Raw genomic sequence first — 17,634 nt, forward strand, 5'->3', positions numbered from 1 at the left:
TTTTGCATTAGCACACCTTTGAGCTTGTCTTCTGAGAATATTTCTGATCTCACAAAGACACACTTGACTATCACACCCTACCCAGATTGTATTCTGGTTTCTTTTTTTAATTTATTTTTTTTGATGTGTATGAATGTTATGCCTGCATGTATGTAAGTGCACCTGTATCATGCAGTGCCAGTGGAGGAAAGAGAGGGTATCAGATGCCTTGGAACTGAAGTTACAGATGGTTGTTAGCTGCTACGTGGGCGTTGGGATAGGTCTTCTGCAAGAACAACCAGTGCTCTTAATCACTGAGCAATCCCCCTCTAAAGTTTCTTTGCAGTAATCTACATGGCTAGCATTAAATCAAAATCTTTTATTTTGTCTTTTTTTTTTTCTGGAGCTGAGGCCTGAACTCAGGGCCTTGAGCTCTACCACTGAGCCAAGGTCCCAATCTCTAAATTTCTTTTAAATCCTCAAATTTCTCCATGGCCATAGACATGGAGAAATATATAAATATATAGAGTAGATCTTGAAGATCAGTTTTTACAGAATGCCAACATAGACTGTGTTGCTGTGGTAGGAGGGAATACATTGGACATGCAAAGAAAACCTTTGAATATGCCTTTTTTAAGGAAAGAACTCACTAAACTGTTAGTCTCAAGCTTTATTATCCAGAAACAGACTCTGAGGCCGGGATTGAGTCAAATGTGCTTATTTAGGAGGTGGTGTTAGGAAACACCAAGAGAGGAGCATGGAAGCAAGACAGGGAAGAAAATGAAGATGTCCTATGCAGTGGTGACCAAAGCTTGGTTCCTCTCAGCTGCTGCAAGACTGAGACGTAGACCAGAAGCCTCCCACCTAGGGGAAGAGAAGCGATTTATTCTTTTCTGTTATTAAGGGGTGACACTTCGGAAAGGAGCTGACTCACCCACTATTTCTGGCAGGCCCTACCTCTTAGAAACTGGAGACAGCTCTGAGGGAACATCTTCAGCAAAGCTTGTCTTGGCACAGAGAGCCCAGAACAGTGCCCGGACTCTCTTTCCCCCTGTTACTGCCTGGGTTAGAAACATGAACAGTAACACACTTCAGGCTTTACTGCTCAGTGATCCACAACTGCAGAAGATCCTTCCCCTTGGTACATACTGTTAGCTGATACGGGAATGACTTTTGCTATAAAAGCTCTTCCCAACCTCCCAAGAAGGCTTTTAGGCTCATCTACTAAAAATTACTGGTCTTTATTTTGATGCCTCCTAAGAAAGTGGCTTGGGTTTGTTTAATGCCAGTAAATACTTATTAAATGGGAAAATAAAGAAACAAAGATCGGAGCCAAAGATGGCTGATCACAAGAGCTGTTCTCCTTTCTGTTTAGAGTCTTTGCCTCATTAAGGAGCTCCCAAGCTGAGAAGTCTGGAAACAGTAGCTGCTACCAGTGGTGGCAAGGAAAGGGTCCTCCCTGGGGAGTCCCAGCCAGGGCTGATAATGGTTTCTGTATGTCTAAGGCTTTGATCTGTAAATTGGCCTGCCAACCTGGCCAGAATGCATAACCCCCCACTCCATTAAGGGCCATTCAAAATCAACCAAAATGTCAACACTCTTAAAAACTGATCTACTAGTAATTCAAATGTTTCAGTAATAAGCATTTTCTCACATTCTGTTAGAAAATTTGCCAATGTTTTCCATCTTTATAATTATGATGGCTTTCTTTTTCAGGAATAGATTGTTAAGTACTGTTGCATGCATTTCTGCACTGAATAGCCTGTCTTGAAGAAAATTTCCCAAAGCCAATAGCTCTCATTTGAATAAATAAAATTTATACAGGAAACCTCTGCATTCATCCCAAGGAAAAAAGAAGCTATATTTGTCTTCTGGTTGATGATGTTTAAGTGTTTTTGTTTTTTATAATTCTTTGATAATTGGTTATGGATGGTAGCTTTCCATTCAGGTTGTAGGCTTTTCCACAGGCTAGGAGGTCAGGAGTGAATCTGCATACCTATTTTGTGCTTATTCATGCAAATGTATACACTCCTTATGTCCAATCATTTGACAAATGCTTATTGGATGATCAATATCTTTGTCTTTAAATATATCAACTTAGTTGAAGGCCCACAATAAGTTAATTGCTCTACTAAAAAGGAAAACATCTCAATCTTAACAGTCTTTCATTCAAGTCCTAATAGTTGCTCACCTTCAAGTAAGTGACTTAACCCATCCAAATCTCAGTTCCTAACTCTGTCAAATTGTAATAAATAGCACTTACTGTACAACTGATAAGAGCGAGATTAGATGGCATGTGATTAAATCAATATATACTTCTATAGATGACTATGAGATTGATATTATGATGCACATTTTTACAGAGAAGGCAATCGCAGCTCTCCCATGCTCTCTCAGTTTGCACAGAGTGGAATCTATGTACGCAACACACCAGGCAGCATTCTGATTTATATACATGACATTTCACTTTCAAGTTTTCTGGGTTGTAAAGAAGCAGCAAGAAGTTTCTTCTTATCTCAGGTGTCACTAGGATTGTTCTCATCAGGTAGAAGACAGAATCTCTTTTTTCCATTAATTAGATATTCATCGAGGTCAGAAAACATGCATTTATTGGTGAAGGAATAGATGGACAAAGGGTAGCTGTGGACAGACGTGAACTGCAAAGTATGGGTTGCTCAGCAGTTACTCTGAAAGTATTTTCATCCATCTCTACTGGATTTTATTAAACATCCAGCTCCAAGGCTTAAGAAGGCTGTTTAAATATTTGATAGGGAATTGATTGTGTATTTTGAAGAGTTGTGCTTTTGCAGCCGTTCTAGTGATCATATAGATTGGTTGTCCATGTGCTGAACTTGTCTGAGCAGTGTTTACAAAGTCAGAACATTCCTTTGAGTGCACCCTCGGTGTCAAGTAGCGGGCATCATTTTGTAATGTTGGAGCAAACATTTCTCTGTGTGTATACGAACACATTTCTAAAATCACTAAGGACGGTAGTGAGAATATGTGATTTCTGTACACAAATATTTATTTTATAGACAATGTTTCAGGAACATTTAGTGGATAAAGCCAAGTAGATCTATATATTGATCAGACTGGCTGGTTTCCAGGGTAAGAGAACTTGACGCATCTCCCATATTCCACCATTCTCTTTACGGTTTCAGGAGTTCTCACTGGGAACACTCTTGGGTGACTGTGAGGTCTCGTTTACCTACTTGGCAGAGAAGAAAACGTAAAGGAGAAAAGAAACATGTATAGAAGATATCAAAGACAGAACTAAAATCATAAGATATTTATCTTTGTAACCTTTTTAGAGACTCTCGGGTGGCAGGGCGGTCTTTGTCTTTTCCTCTTTATTTTTTTACGTACTTTTAACAAAAGTGGTATGGGACCACGCCCTGCCTGAGCTCTCCTCTGTTCTCAGTTGTCATCCATGAGACTGAAGAAAGGCTCTTAGCCTTCCAAATTTCAGGCTCTTTTTTTTTTTTTCTCAATTTTTATAAAAATTTTATTGAGACTTTCATACATGTATATATAAGGTGTTTTGATCAAATCCATGCCCACTCCCTCCCCTCCAAAACTCCTCCTTCTGAAGAGGTAACCCTAAAATATTTTAAGGATTAGATACAAGCTCCCAAATACTTTTGACATTTTTTGGCCTTTGGAACAGAGTATGTTGCTAAAACACCCAAGGACATTTTGACTTTGGCTACATTTCTTTGGGGTCTTTTTACCCTAACTGCCTAGCCAATTCCTGCCTCCTATTCTTCAGGCTTACCACCTAAGGGATGAGAACAGTCATGAACAAGGTGCAGGGTTGTGAATAATATTGAAAGTGTGCACAGAGTTTCTACCAAGTAGTAGGTAGATCATGACTTCCAGGCACTTTAACTTTTTAACAAGCACATTACAGCCTCTGAGAGGACAGACTATCAGTTAGAATAAGTATCAGAAGGGGGTGAGGTACTAAACTATGTTTTCAGCTTTACTATTGACTCACCTCATATCTGGTGTTAATAATGAGGTTTTAAAGATCACGCCAGTGCAGAAGCAGACCCTGGCTGGCCAGCGGACAAGGTTCAAGGCTTTTGTCGCCATTGGGGACTACAATGGTCTTGTTGGTCTGGGTATTAAGTGCTCCAAGGAGGTAGCCACTGCAACTCAAGGGGCCATCATCTTGGCCAAGCTTTCCATTGTCCCTGTTCAGAGAGGCTACTGGGGAAACAGGATTGGCAAGCCCCATACCATCCCCTGCAAGGTGACAGGCCATTGTGGTTCTGTGCTGATGTGCCTTATCCCTGCCCCCAGAGGCACTGGCATTGTCTCTGCTCCTGTGTCCAAGAAGCTACTGATGATGGCTGGTATTGATGACTGCTACACATCAGCCAGGGGCTGCACTGCCACCCTGGGCAACTTCGCCAAGGCCATCTTTGATGCTATCTCTAAGACCTACAGCTATCTGACCCCTGACCTCTGGAAAGAGATGGTCTTCACCAAGTCTCCCTATCAGGAATTCACTGATCATCTTGTGAAAACCCACACCAGAGTCTCTGTGCAGAGAACCAGGCTCCAGCTGTGGCTACTACCTAGGACTTTTATATGAGAAAAATAAAGTGAATTAAGTCTGAAAAAAAAAAAGTTCTCTAACTATATGTTACATCTAAATGTATGTTAGAATTTGGTGACAATGAAAGAGCTCTAATGAGTTTTCAGAAGGGGTTTGAGCTAGTAAGTGAAGAACACAGGTCATCGTGAGCCTTGTAGATTATTAAGATGACTTTGGCTTTGACTTTTCCTATATCAGGGTTTTAAGAAGAGGAGCAAAATGACCTGGCTTATGGGGTTTTCAATTTTTTATTAAGGATTTGTTTTTTTTATTATTTATTTTATTATTATTTTTACTTTATGTGTCTGGGTGTTTTGCCTGCAAGATGTACATACACCATGAGTGTGCAATATCTGCGGAGGCCAGAAGAGGGTGCCAGATCCCCTGGAACTGAAGATATGAATGACTGTTCACCACCAATCGAGGTTCTCTGTAAGAATAACTAGTGTTCTTAACCGTTGAGCCATATCTCCAGTCCCTGTCTTTATTATTTTAAATTATGTGTATGTGTGTATCTGTGTGTATGTGCACGTGTGTGCAAGTGGCTATGGAAACCAAAGGCATTGGATCCCTTTCGAGTTGGAGTTATAAACAGTTGTGGGCTACCTGACATGGGTACTGGGAATTGAACTCTGGTCCTCCAGAAGAACATGCTTTTAATCCCTGAGCCATTTCTCTAACCCTAGTTTATATCTTTTATTGACTGTTCTGATTATTGTTGGGTAGGAGGCTATGGGTTTGAGGTAGAGGTATGGGAAAGTCAGGGGGAAAATCAGAGAACACTTTCTGGTAGATACTTCAGTAATCCAGGTAAGTGTTGATGGTGTCTTGAGTTGGATGATCACAGACCCACTGCAAGGATAAAGTTATCATTGTTTCCAATAAGAAGATTTGGGGTGGTAGGGATCAAGAATTCAGTTTGGTACTAACTGAATTTAAAAATGTTAATTCTCTCTAGAGATGTGGAGTCGGCAGTTAGAGATGGGAATCTTGAGTTTGAAAACAAGACCAGGCTGAAGATATAAATTTGGAAATCATTTACATAGAAATGGTATTCAAAACCACAGATGGGATGAGACTGCCAGGAAGTGAGTCTGACAGGCACGCAAGTTGGAGACCAGAAAGAATGAGTTTCCCTTCACTGATGTCTCCAGCAGCCGGCAAGAAAAACAGAGTCCTCAGAAGGCCTGTCCTACATCTCATTTCTTGTAATTTCTGCTGTGACTAGGCTAGGGGTTAATGTCGGGACTCAGAACACAACACCCCACAGAATGGTGATCTGGCATATTGAGTATTTTAAACTGAAAGGCCTCAGATTTGGTAAGGTCTGTTTGACCCTCTCCTGCCCATCCATTTCTTTCTCCTCCAAAGTGAGATGATATTCCTTTTACCAAAGAGTAGTCTTTAAAACCACAGCCTCTGTTCTTCCAAACCTGCCATAAAACCTAGAAAAGTCACATTCTCCCTTCTCCTTCCTTCCTTGGAGATCCATAGGGCTAATGTCCTGTGTTCTGGAGGGAGTAATACTTGATAAAGAAGCCAAAAGGAACTTTGACAGTCCTTGCTGGGTTCTCCCCTCATCCTCGTACCATGAGGTCAGACCCTTGTCTCCAATCCTACTTGAGAACAGCTGTCCATTTGGCACCAAATTTAAGCATGCAGTGTTCCCTGGGTCTTTGGCTATTCATTTCTGATGGTTCTTTGGTCATATAAAATGTTGATTAAATGTTGTTATACGAGTATCAGCTGCAGCGCTTTTGATGTGGTCAAGGTAGGCATAATGTTTTTTTCAATCCCTACAATAATTAACATTGGATTTCATTTGATCTATTTGGATGTCACTTAACTGCCATGGACTTGTATCTGGGATATATGAAGAATAATAAAATTCAGTAATATGAAAACTAACCCTCTTAAAACATGGGCAAGAGATTTATCAATGAAGACATAAATATGTCAAATAAGCACAGAAATGCAAACTGGTCATATGAACTAAAGTGATTAAAATCAAACAGACACGGTGGAGATGCAGTTCAGTGGTAGACTACTGGCCTAGCATGTGCAAGGCCCCAGTACTGCAAAATGCCAAAACCCCCAAACAAATAAACCCCTTAGAAAGATGAACAAATAGTAAACAAATGGTACATAATCATAGGAGAGATACAAAGCAATAAAGACTCTACTAATTGCTATTTAGAAATGCCAAAATGGGGAGCAACCTTGGAAAATGGACAGTTTCTTATAAAGTTAAACACACACTTACCATCATACTTACCCAACAATGCAAATTAACCCAAACAAGGGAGAAAAAGTCCTGTCACACATGTTATACTGTCTTTATTAGTGCTCGACAAAAACCACCTAAATGGCCTTCAGATGGTGTTCAGTTGGTTCAAGTGTAGACAGACTTCTGAGGACAGATCAGCAACACACAGGCATAAACTGCTGGTGCACACACTAGCATAGATATACCATAAGTGCATTGCACTGAATGAAAAAAGCCACACTCGCAGTTTCCATACCATGTGGTTGCAGAAGGACAGCATGACAGAGAACAGATGAGTGGCTGTTGGGGACTGAGGCTGATGAAAGGGGAAGATGACAACTGGATATTCTGGGGGAAGAACTGTGCTTTATTTGATTGTGGCGACTCTATCGCATTGGTCAAAGCTCAGAGAATGGCACACCTAATGCCGAATTCTAAATGTCAATAGTATTTCTTTACATGAGCAATAAACAACGAGAAAATAAAACATCTGAGGACTAGAAGCCTTTTTGGTCTGTAGTGTTGTACTGTCTCAGAAAATCAGGAGGGATCCAGTTGTCATACTGCTTTCACTAAGCATGGGGTAACAGAGTCCACCAGGTCTCTTTCATTTCCTGCACCTAGGGGCACTTTGAACAAAGCCAGTGATGGACTTGCAGACTCTTTGGTTAGCCCACTCACCCCAGTGAAAGATGACCCAGCCTAATGTACTATAAAGAGTCAGCATTCCACAAGCTTGTATTTTTAGATCTCAGACTGAGATTACATGTATGGTATTTTTCACAAGGGGTGAGGTTGACCTGAAACACCACAGGCAGATTCTCTGGAGTAAAAGATTTTTAAGTACATGTCAGGGATGATTAGTTACAAAAAGAAAGAGAACTTGTCCACTTGACACCAAGTGACAGAACATCGTGACAAAAGAGAAAAAAGGGGAAAAATCAGTCCTTAAGACAAGAGACTGATCCCCAGTAGTGTTAGGGACAAGTCTTTTGATTACATCTTTTGTCCCACGAATAATAAATCCCTACCTTCTAAAGGGTTTTTAGACTGGTCCCCTCAATTTTGGCCGGGTAACCTCCAAAGCACAATTTACACAGCTAAAGGAAGCTGATCTGCATTTAATATTTAGTTTCTGTATATCTCCTCAAAGTGTGCTCTGGAAAGCAATCCAGAGAATCTCATTATCCACCCCCACCCCATAAATCAGCACCACACGTTCTATAGCTTTTTAAAGACCTCGGTAACAGGTTTAAAACCCTGATTAGCAAAGATGTGCTTTTAAATCTCGTGACTTAGGCTCCTGACCAGGCTATTAATTGTTCAGCCTGGCTTTCTGGCTTTCTGTAAAAGCTCAGCTACAGCAATGATGCAACATGCAAGGTTTTGCTAGAGCTGAGTATTCAGACACTGCAGGGAAGAAGCAGGACTAAATAATGAGGTCATCATCATCACCGTCACCGTCATCATCACCACCACCACCATCATCATCATCCCGTCATTACTATCGTGGAATTCAAAGCTGCATGTGCTAATTTTCAATTGTGTGGGGGAAATAGTTATGATAGGGAAGAGTGAATGTCTCTGACTTCAGGTTCCATTCCTTCATAAGTAAAGACAGACGATTCATACAGTTCCCATTTCTTTATCTGTAAATAGGAGATCAGTGGCCTGGCGAACAGCTTCATTAGTAAAGTGCTTGCCTCACAAGTATGAGGATCCAAGTCCCCAGAACCCACATTCACTTTTTAGGCTGGTCTCCTCATTTTTGGCCTGGTGACCATCACTGGCTTTGTTCAAAGTGCCCCTGGGTGCTGGGCATGGTGCTGTGCCCTTGTAATCCCAGCACTGAAGAGGCAGAGACAGTGGGATGCCTGGGGCTCACCGGCCAGCCAGCTTAGCCTACTTGGCAAGTTCTAGGCCACAGTAACAAGCCCCTGTCTCAAAAAAAAAAAAAAAAAAAAAAAAAAAAATGTACAGGTAGTGAATATGCATGCCCCCTCATGAACACACACACACACACACACGCCCCCCCATACACACACACACACACACACACACACACACACACACACGCACACACACACACACACACACACACACACACGAGGAGATCACTGTATTCATTGTATTTTCTGCTGTTTAGTTGTGTGCACTCAGCTTTTGGATGTTTAGGTACAATTCTTGGCATAGGACACACTTAAAGTGTTAACCCCTAGCCCCTGGTAGCGGTCAAAATAGCAGCAGCAGGATGTCAAAAAAGCATCTGTTTTTGCAATGACATATCCATGGTGCTCTTAGGGGGCTGTCCCAGCTAGAGCTAGAAATTTGCGAGTGTAAATAGTACTTAAGAACATGGGTGGTGGGGTGGGGGAGACTTTCTAAAGAGAAAGGCAGCATACAAACTACAAAGAAAAAGACCACAGGCCTAAGTACAGTCTAGTGCCCTGTGGCCTTCCAGCCCTCTGAAGTTCAGTACGATGAGGAAACTTCAGTGGGAATCTTCTCTTCATTCATTTCAGTTTGCACATGCCATACTTTACAATTCTTCATAGATACCTCTGCAATGGGATCAGAGACCCCTACAGAAATCCTGACAGTCATCTGTACCCACTTTCCTTTCTCTTACTATGGATGGAATGTGGAAAAACAACTTAAAGAAACTTCTGTTGGCTTATGTCACTGCAGTCCAGGTCTCCATTGTCAGACTAAAGGGTCCAAGCAATTATCTGGATAATTCAGGCAGAACCTACCAGGCCCTTGGGACCCCTTTCTCCTTCTGCTACTTTGGCTAGAGTAACCAAGAAATTGCCTCATTGTGCCTTTGCTCGCATGACTCTGGTCTGAGTATATCTTTAAGCGTTGGACCTTGTCGCTGAAATAAATATATCATATTGGAAACACATAACAGCAAGTAAAGACACTCTCGTTTCGAATGTGGGTGTATTTAATTTCCATATGGACTGAGCTGTAAGCCAGTGCAGAAGCAGATTCGAAGTGTGAAGGATAAATGAAGGCGGACAGTCAAGGCTGAGTCCTTGTCAGTTTGAAAGAAAATCAAGCTCACTAAAGGGGAAGGAGTTGAATTTTCTGAATAAGAGACTGCATTAGCATTTATTGTTATTTATGGCTCTTTGGGAGAATTGCAAGAATACTAAAATAAAGAACATTTTGACCTGTGTCACAAAATACTGCCTGAATTTATAGCTCCTCATTAGGATGTTTTTCTAATCAAGAAGTATCACTTTACCCTCATGAAAAGGCACGGAACCGTGGAGATGCTTTTAATGGAAAAGCCCAGAAAAATTTTGCTTGTTTAGATGCCCAGAGTGGAATACACAATAAAGTAAATGAAAATCTCACCGGCCAAAGATGTTCTTCCTTTCGTGTGACTGAATACAACTCCATGGAACTTGCGCTTGTGGCCAAATAAAGAGAAGTCATCAGGCTCTCAGCGTTGAGGGAACCTGTCAGATCGCATCTTAATGAGCTAGAGATCCTGAGACAGGCGAAGAACAAAACGAAACTGTGTGATAAGGTGCAGAGCGCCGTAATTGGATCAAGCTGGGGCCGTGGTGGTCCTTAGCAGCAGCTGTGGGTAGAAATGAAAGGGCTGTCACTCGCCCATAATTTGGTATGTTTCAGTTTTCACTTTTGTCCGTACGGTTGTGTGTCAGAAGAAAAGTCTAAGAGCATAGATCTTGCCTTCTCTGTCTGCCATACCAGAGTATTTATCTCTATCCCACGCCAGCGGATTTAACAACATGTCTGCACCCCAGGACGCTGACAATCTTCTCCTTATGTGAATCGAACACACGCTCTCAAATCTCATACTTCACTTTACATTCACTAAATTCTGTGTGTCGATAACCTAGTGCTACACGGTCCATTGCATTTTCCACCATCTGCCAGTAGCAGTTAGTTCAGAAACCCATAACTGGCCAAAGCGCTGAGAATACGTAGTAGTGCAGTGCAGTGCTGGGCCCTAAATGGGACAGCCATATCGCCCTCTCCAAGGCTCAGGGAAATGTGGAATACAGAGTGGAAAGAACAGAAGCACCGAGGTTGGGGAGATGTGCGGCATAAAGACATCTTTTGGAAGTGACCTGGCACTTGCCCTCAAGAACTCACTGCCCCTGTGGTTACCTACACAAGACCTGCCCAAGATGAGGGAGGGGCCCATGAGGTCCCATCCCTCCCAGAGGGACTATTGGCAACTAACAGTTTTTGGGGAAAGGGTCTAATTTTCTTCAGTGGTGCAGCCAAAGGTAAGTTGCCCTTGTTCCACTAAATAACCTCCCACTCACACTTAGGAAAGTAACCCTTAGTAAACTCAGTGGGTCACACAGAAAAAGAAGGCAGGAAAGCAGGAATGGAATTTGTTGAGAAGGAAGGGTTGGGGGGGCAGAGGGAGGGAGATGAAGGAAAGTAATGAGGAGTGAAAATGACTAAAATTCATCATATAAATGCATGAAACTGTCAAACAGTAACAACATAAAATTCTAAGTAGCTATCGTGGCTGTGTGCTGTGAAACCAGCCCTTCAAGAACAAACTGAAGCTTTATTACAATTGAAGAAGCATTTAGCTCCCCCAAAATCTGAATAAATCTTGCAGCAGTTCTTTGGACCTTGTTGCAGGGATCTATCTCTATTCTGGTGTTGATGACTTGAAACAAGACTGTTTTTTTATTTTTTTATTTTTTAATCATGCTACAATCTGGTTTGGGCTCAGTGGTTCTTCTGCTTTGTGTGGTGTGTTTGGGGACTAGAACATACCACATGTTTCCCCTCATGATGGGTGCTTCTTTTTGGAAAGGCCTGGTCTTTCTAGGTGCTGTTCAGGCATCTCCATATCACCTCTTCATGCAGTAAGCTTGGACTTTCTAACATCATGATCACAGAGAGAGGTCTGAGTGCTTACATGGTGGCTGGCTTCTATAAAGGAGGAGACAAAAGCTTTCTTGTCCTTTTAAGGCCAGGAATTGTCAGAGCACATCACATTATACAGCTAAAAGCAAATGACAGGGCTAGCCTCATTCAAGGGAGAGGAATAGCTTCACTTGTAGGAGATGAAGGAGAGACATGTGTGAGAGAAGAAAGCCCTGATGGTGGCCATCTTCAGACACTTTAGATCCACCTCTGGAGGGACCCAAGAGCACTGAACATTGGATTCATTGCTTGTAAATAATTTATTCTTGGTTTTGAACTTACTTTAGATATGTGTGGAACTCTAGACATCCTTTAAACAATGATTTAAAAGCGATCATATATATATATATCCATGCTAGGAAATACTTTATATTATAATGTACACAAAACAGAAATTATAAAATATGCTTGCTGTAAAATAGTGTGTATACATATCTCTATATGCATAATGTATAGCAATAAAAGTATCACGAAGTGATGCTGTAGCTTAATATATGCACTGAATTCTGAGGCTTTTAAAATTGTTTCATTTTAAACAAAGTCACACTTGATCCATGAAATTGATATCATGACCTACCAGTGGGGCAGAAAGTGATTCAGACAATACAAATCTCATCCTATCTATTCATTTGGTAGATGAGGATTCTCATGAAGTTGGGCAACTTGTAGGAGGCAGAGCTGGAATGCACAGCTCTGAATACTAACAGAGAGACTGATGCTCTCTCAGCTCATTACACTGTTGGAAGGCACAGAGTAGGCAGTGATTTGAGGTGGGTTATTAATTCGTGTAGTTTATTCTTTCTCCTTGTGGTCACCACAGAAGTGTGAGGGATTGTTGGTCTTTTAACCAGGTGTTTTCCAACTCATTTCCCTGCAGTTTAACTACACTTAGCATAACTCTTCAAGGCTGAGCATCACCACAGTGAAGCATCACCTATTCACGGCGTTCAGACTGGAAATGTTGAATTTTATTTGTTCTGGAAATTTGCCTATTTCACAATCTGAAAGAGTATGAAAGACTGAAAGTTCATTTATTTATTTATGCAAAGAGGGAAATTATCTTGATTTCAGTGCTGTGGAAAACCATAGCAGTTGCTTAAGGGAGGCAGAAATGTCTGAGGAGGCTCCAAGGAATAAGGCTGGCTTCCTGGAAGGCTTTCAGTGTCGGTCTAGAATTGTAGTTTGACTGGATAACCTCGGCATCCAAACTGCTATTCTCTTTGGTTTTGTGGTGTTATGAGGTTGCATTAATGGATGGCCCAAATAGCTCTCAATAAAACTGTTCATTAAGTCACTGAACTATCTAAACGTGGGGCTGCAATTGGTGCTAAATGGTATAGATGCTGCTTGCGTTCTTACTGTAGTTTGACGTTCTTCTGTTTCGGCACTATCCGATAGAAATATGACGGGAGTGCCTTTAGTCATACTTCTAAATATTCTAGAATATTTTGAAATAAAGTTAAATATAAAATGAAAAAATAATATATCATTTTTATACCATTGTTTCACTTCTTTTCAAAATGTTTTATTTATTATGTTTTGTTTTATTTTATGTGTATGAGTGTATTGTCTGCATGTATGTGAGTGCACTCATGTCCTGCAATGCCCATGGAGGACAGAAGAGGGTGTCAGATCCCCTGGAACTGGAGTTACAGACAGTTGTTAGCCACTGTGTGGGTGCTGGCAACTGAATGCACGTCCTCTGCAAGAGCAGACCATTGAGCCATCTCTCCAGCCCATTTAGCTTTTTAATGTTAATATCATGCAGAACCATGAAAATCTTAGCAAAACTAAGAGATTAACAAGTGTACAGTCCTGTTTATTCAACGACAGATTTTTTCTTGGATCAGGAAAATAATCTTGATAGATCCATAGTGTTGTCATTTCAACGTATGATCAATAGAAACGTTGTTCACAAGATACTTCACATTCTTTGATTTTTCCAGATTTTTCAAAATCTAGTGTATGTTTTCTCTTCATAGTATATCTCCGTTCATGCTAGCCCCATCCCAACCTCAGTTCCCACATCTGGCAGATGCTACCACGTTGGCACGACAGTCTCACAGTAACAACTCAGAGAAGAGCCATCGCCAACAAGGTATTCATCCTGAGTATAAATTATATGCAGGGCCCTGAGCCTGTGAAACTCTGATGGTGGAGGCAAAATAGTTTACTGTTAAGGGCACTGGTTTAGGAGTTGGTTGATGAAAACTCTGTGTTTTCATCTTAATATTTTCTGTGAGACCTTGACATAAAACTTTCTGAGCCTCTTTTTCTTCATTTGTGAAAAATAGAAGAAAAACCATGAAGAAATCTTGGTCGATTTATAAGGTTATTGGATGGATCGAATGAGATAACACATGTCAAATTCTAGTACTACACTTTGCTGGAGCTGGTACACAGTGCATGTTAGCTTTGGGTGGTCATCTGTCATTGTGAAAAAGATCAAACAGATGTGCACTTTCTTCTGTGCTGAGTGACATTAAAAGTTGGGTCAGGGCTCTGGTTAATATTTTAGAAAGGCTGAACAAATGTTTATTGAGTACCTACTGTTTGCTAGTTACTGGGCTGAGAGCTAGGAGTTCAAAGAATTAAAAACCCTATGGAATTTACTATTTAGTGAAAGATGGATGGAATTTAAGTAAGAAGTCTGTGTTTACTGTATGTATGTTTTGGTGTGTTTGTTGTGGGACAATAGAATTTTTTATAGTCATGTTTAATTTAATATAGTAATTATTTCTATAAGGGCTATAAAATGAGTTCAAAAACTGAATATTATTAATGATTTTATTTCCTCATGATTAACTTGCTTTATGTCTATTTTTCATATCTACTTTAGCTTTTTTAGCTTTTTCATAGCTTAATATTATGTTTAAAATCATAGTTTAGGTACAATCACTTAACTCTTTCTGTATGCTAGGTATTTACTGTAGAATCTGAAAGATTATTTAGAAAAGAGATAGCTACCAAAGATACAGTGTGTGTGTCTGTGTGTCTGTGATGCATATGTGTGTATGGACACATGCATGTATGTGCATAGGCCAGAACACATGATGTTGGATACTTAATTTTATTACTATGCATCTTATTTCTCTGAGACAGGGACTCTCACTGAACCTGGAGCTAGGTTGGTGGCTGGCAAGCTCTATAATCCCCATATCCACCTCCCTTAGTACTAAGGTAACAGGCAAGTGTATGTGTGTGTGTGTGTGTGTGTGTGTGAGAGAGAGAGAGAGAGAGAGAGAGAGAGAGAGAGAGAGAGAAAGAGAGAGAGAGAGAGAAAGAGAGAGAGAGACGCTTAGCTTCTTATGTGTGTTCTGGGTATTTGATTTCAGGATCTCTTGTGCAGCAAGTGACCTTATTCACAAAACCACCTCCCCAGTCCTACCAAAGATATATTAAGATAAATAGATTAATTTGCATTTATTAGTAGGAATAAAATTTATTTGCTTCTTAATAGAGAAAGGCAGTGAGCTCACAGAGCTAGAGAAACAGAACTACTAAAGTCAATAATAACAAAGGTAACAAAACAGATTTGGGGCACAAGTGTATGCAAATCCAAAGCTATCTTGGCCATTATCCTGTGCTCTCTCCAGGAAAGAGTGTTTGTTTTAATCTCTAAATGTAGTATAAATCATTTTTAAAGCCTGGCTAGACACAGAGAGCCAGAAAGCCACAATAGTGTTTCTACCAAATGTGTAGCTGTCATCTGGAAGTTGTCCTGTGCACTACGTGTTATCCATCTTTACTGCCCTCTACCCGTTCTCTTCCCTCCTCCTCCTCCTTCTTCCTGCCTCTCCTCTGTTCGTCCCTCTTTTCTTTTCTTGTACTCCCATATTCCTTGCATTTATTTTGTGTCATGTGACCAATCTTTTTTGACCAAAGTATCTAATCTTTGTTATAGGTATAATTTTAGGGACGATCTGCCTTAAACTTTCAGAGGAAAATTCAAATAGTTCATTGGGATACTTAAAAATGTTATTCAACCAGGTGTGGTGGTACACTTTTTTAATCCTAGCACTCAGGAGACAGAGCCAGGGAGTTCTAAGATCAAGGCCAGCTTGTTCTACATAGCAGGTTTCAGGACAGCTGGGGCTACAGGGTAACCTTGTCTCAAAACAAAAATAAATAGACAAACACCCTCAAACCCCATAATGCCCCCCCACCAAATCTAGAGGCTTTAAGCAAGGTGTTCATTATTCATTTTTTGATACTGAAGATTGAACCTTGGGCCTGGCCCATGCTAAGCACAACTCTAGCCCTGAGGGATACCACAGTCACAGTGCTTACAGCTAACGAAGGCTGACTTTCTTCTGTCAGCTTGGATATGAGGCTCACCTTGATGTGGAAGGAGCTCATGGGGACAGCCAGGAAGAACCTGGCCTGTTTGCTCCTGGAGGACTTGAGAAAGAACCGGGCAGAGATGAAGTGAGGAGACTTCTAGTCTTTTGATTGACAGCACATCACAATGGCACCAAGAAGATTTAGAATCATCCAAAATGACTTAATCCTGGGAATGTGAATGTTAATGACAAGATGTAAAGAAGAATGCAGGCTCTTGGCAACAATCCCAGCCTTATAGCATTCTACTTGGTATGAAGGGGTAACACCAGGGCTTAGGGATGAGCCTGAGGGAGCAACATGACCATCCTTAATCTAAAGCTTTGGGGATATGATTGGATGAGGGAATGTTGGGCCAGAGGACTCTAAGATGAGTGTGAAGGAATGGATTTAAATGGGTGGGATCTGGGGCTACATAAATAACAGATTCTCACACTTATAAAAATATGAGATAGACGGTGGTATTGTGTGCTGGATGCTGAAGGGGCAGAGGAAGGAGGATCACAGAGAAAAATGAGAGATGGAATATTTGTACTTCTGTGGTTCTGGTTCATGGACTAGAGGAGAATGGACCTTATATGGTAGAGGATGCTGGGTACATGTACCAGGGCTAGTACTGTGCTACATTGGCTGTGTTCTTCCACCTATCCATGACAACCTTTCTATCTAAAGAGATAAACTGTTGGTTTTCAGTTGATCACATTGGGTTAAATTTTATGTCCTCTGCTGTTAACTAATGATATGCATATCTGTGTGTGTGTGTGTATGTGTGTGTGTGTGTGTGTGTGTGTGTGTGTGAAGAATAATGATCATTTCCTTTTTAATGAGATCAGTAAGACAATGAAGGAACACTTTTGTGGTAGGAAGATGAAGTTCCATTTGGTCAAATTCAGCCTCTAAATGGAGAGAGTGAGTTGTTTTGTTTAGGTCTGTGAATCTGAGATTCAGGAAGGAGAGCTGTGTTGAAGGAAAAACAAATGTCGTTTTCAACAAATAATGGATGCTTATGTGCAAGGCTTTGTGGCTTTTGATAACCACAGTGCTTAAGAAGATAAACTTTCCTCCTACTCAGTATCTTGGCAACTACCTAGTGGGTAGCAAGACCTAGAGGAGGAAGACAGCTGATTTTTTCTTTTCTCTCTTCTTTTCTTATTCAATTTTTGCTGAGTATATGCCAATGTGTGTGTGTGTGTGTACATCTGTTGAAGGGCAGAGGTCAACCTTGGGTGTGATTTTGAGACAAAGTCTTTTCCTCTTTTCCTGGGACCTGGGCCTCACCAATTAGGCTAGGCTGGCTAGCCAGTGAGCCCCAGGGATTGACCTGACTCTGCCTCTTCAGTGCTGAGATTACAAGCACAAGCCACCGCAGCTGCCTTTCATATGGGTTCTTTTTTTAAAAAACTTTTTTTTTTTTTGTCTTTTTGAGACAGGGTCTCCTTGTAGCCCCAGCTGTCCTGGAAAACAGTATGTAGACCAAGCTGGCCTCAAACTCACAAAGATCCACCTGCCTCTGCCT

General features: G+C 41.0%; 1 protein-coding gene across 1 annotated transcript; it reads left to right on the forward strand.

Moving 5' to 3' along the window:
- Positions 1-3,949: 3,949 nt before the first annotated feature.
- LOC103734663 (40S ribosomal protein S2-like) lies at positions 3,950-4,599 on the forward strand. The gene has a single exon (XM_017798332.1). The coding sequence runs from the start codon at positions 3,950-3,952 to the stop codon at positions 4,577-4,579; it is 630 nt and encodes a 209-aa protein (XP_017653821.1). The 3' UTR covers positions 4,580-4,599.
- The last annotated feature ends 13,035 nt before the right edge of the window (positions 4,600-17,634 follow it).

This window comes from Nannospalax galili, unplaced genomic scaffold (genome assembly GCF_000622305.1).
Source record: "Nannospalax galili isolate Female #2095 unplaced genomic scaffold, S.galili_v1.0 scaffold255, whole genome shotgun sequence".
Classification (NCBI taxonomy): Eukaryota; Metazoa; Chordata; class Mammalia; order Rodentia; family Spalacidae; genus Nannospalax; species Nannospalax galili.

Coding starts and splice junctions, on each gene's coding strand:
- LOC103734663 (XM_017798332.1), top strand. CDS start 3,950: ATGTTTTCAGCTTTACTATTGACTCACCTCATATCTGGTGTTAATAAT.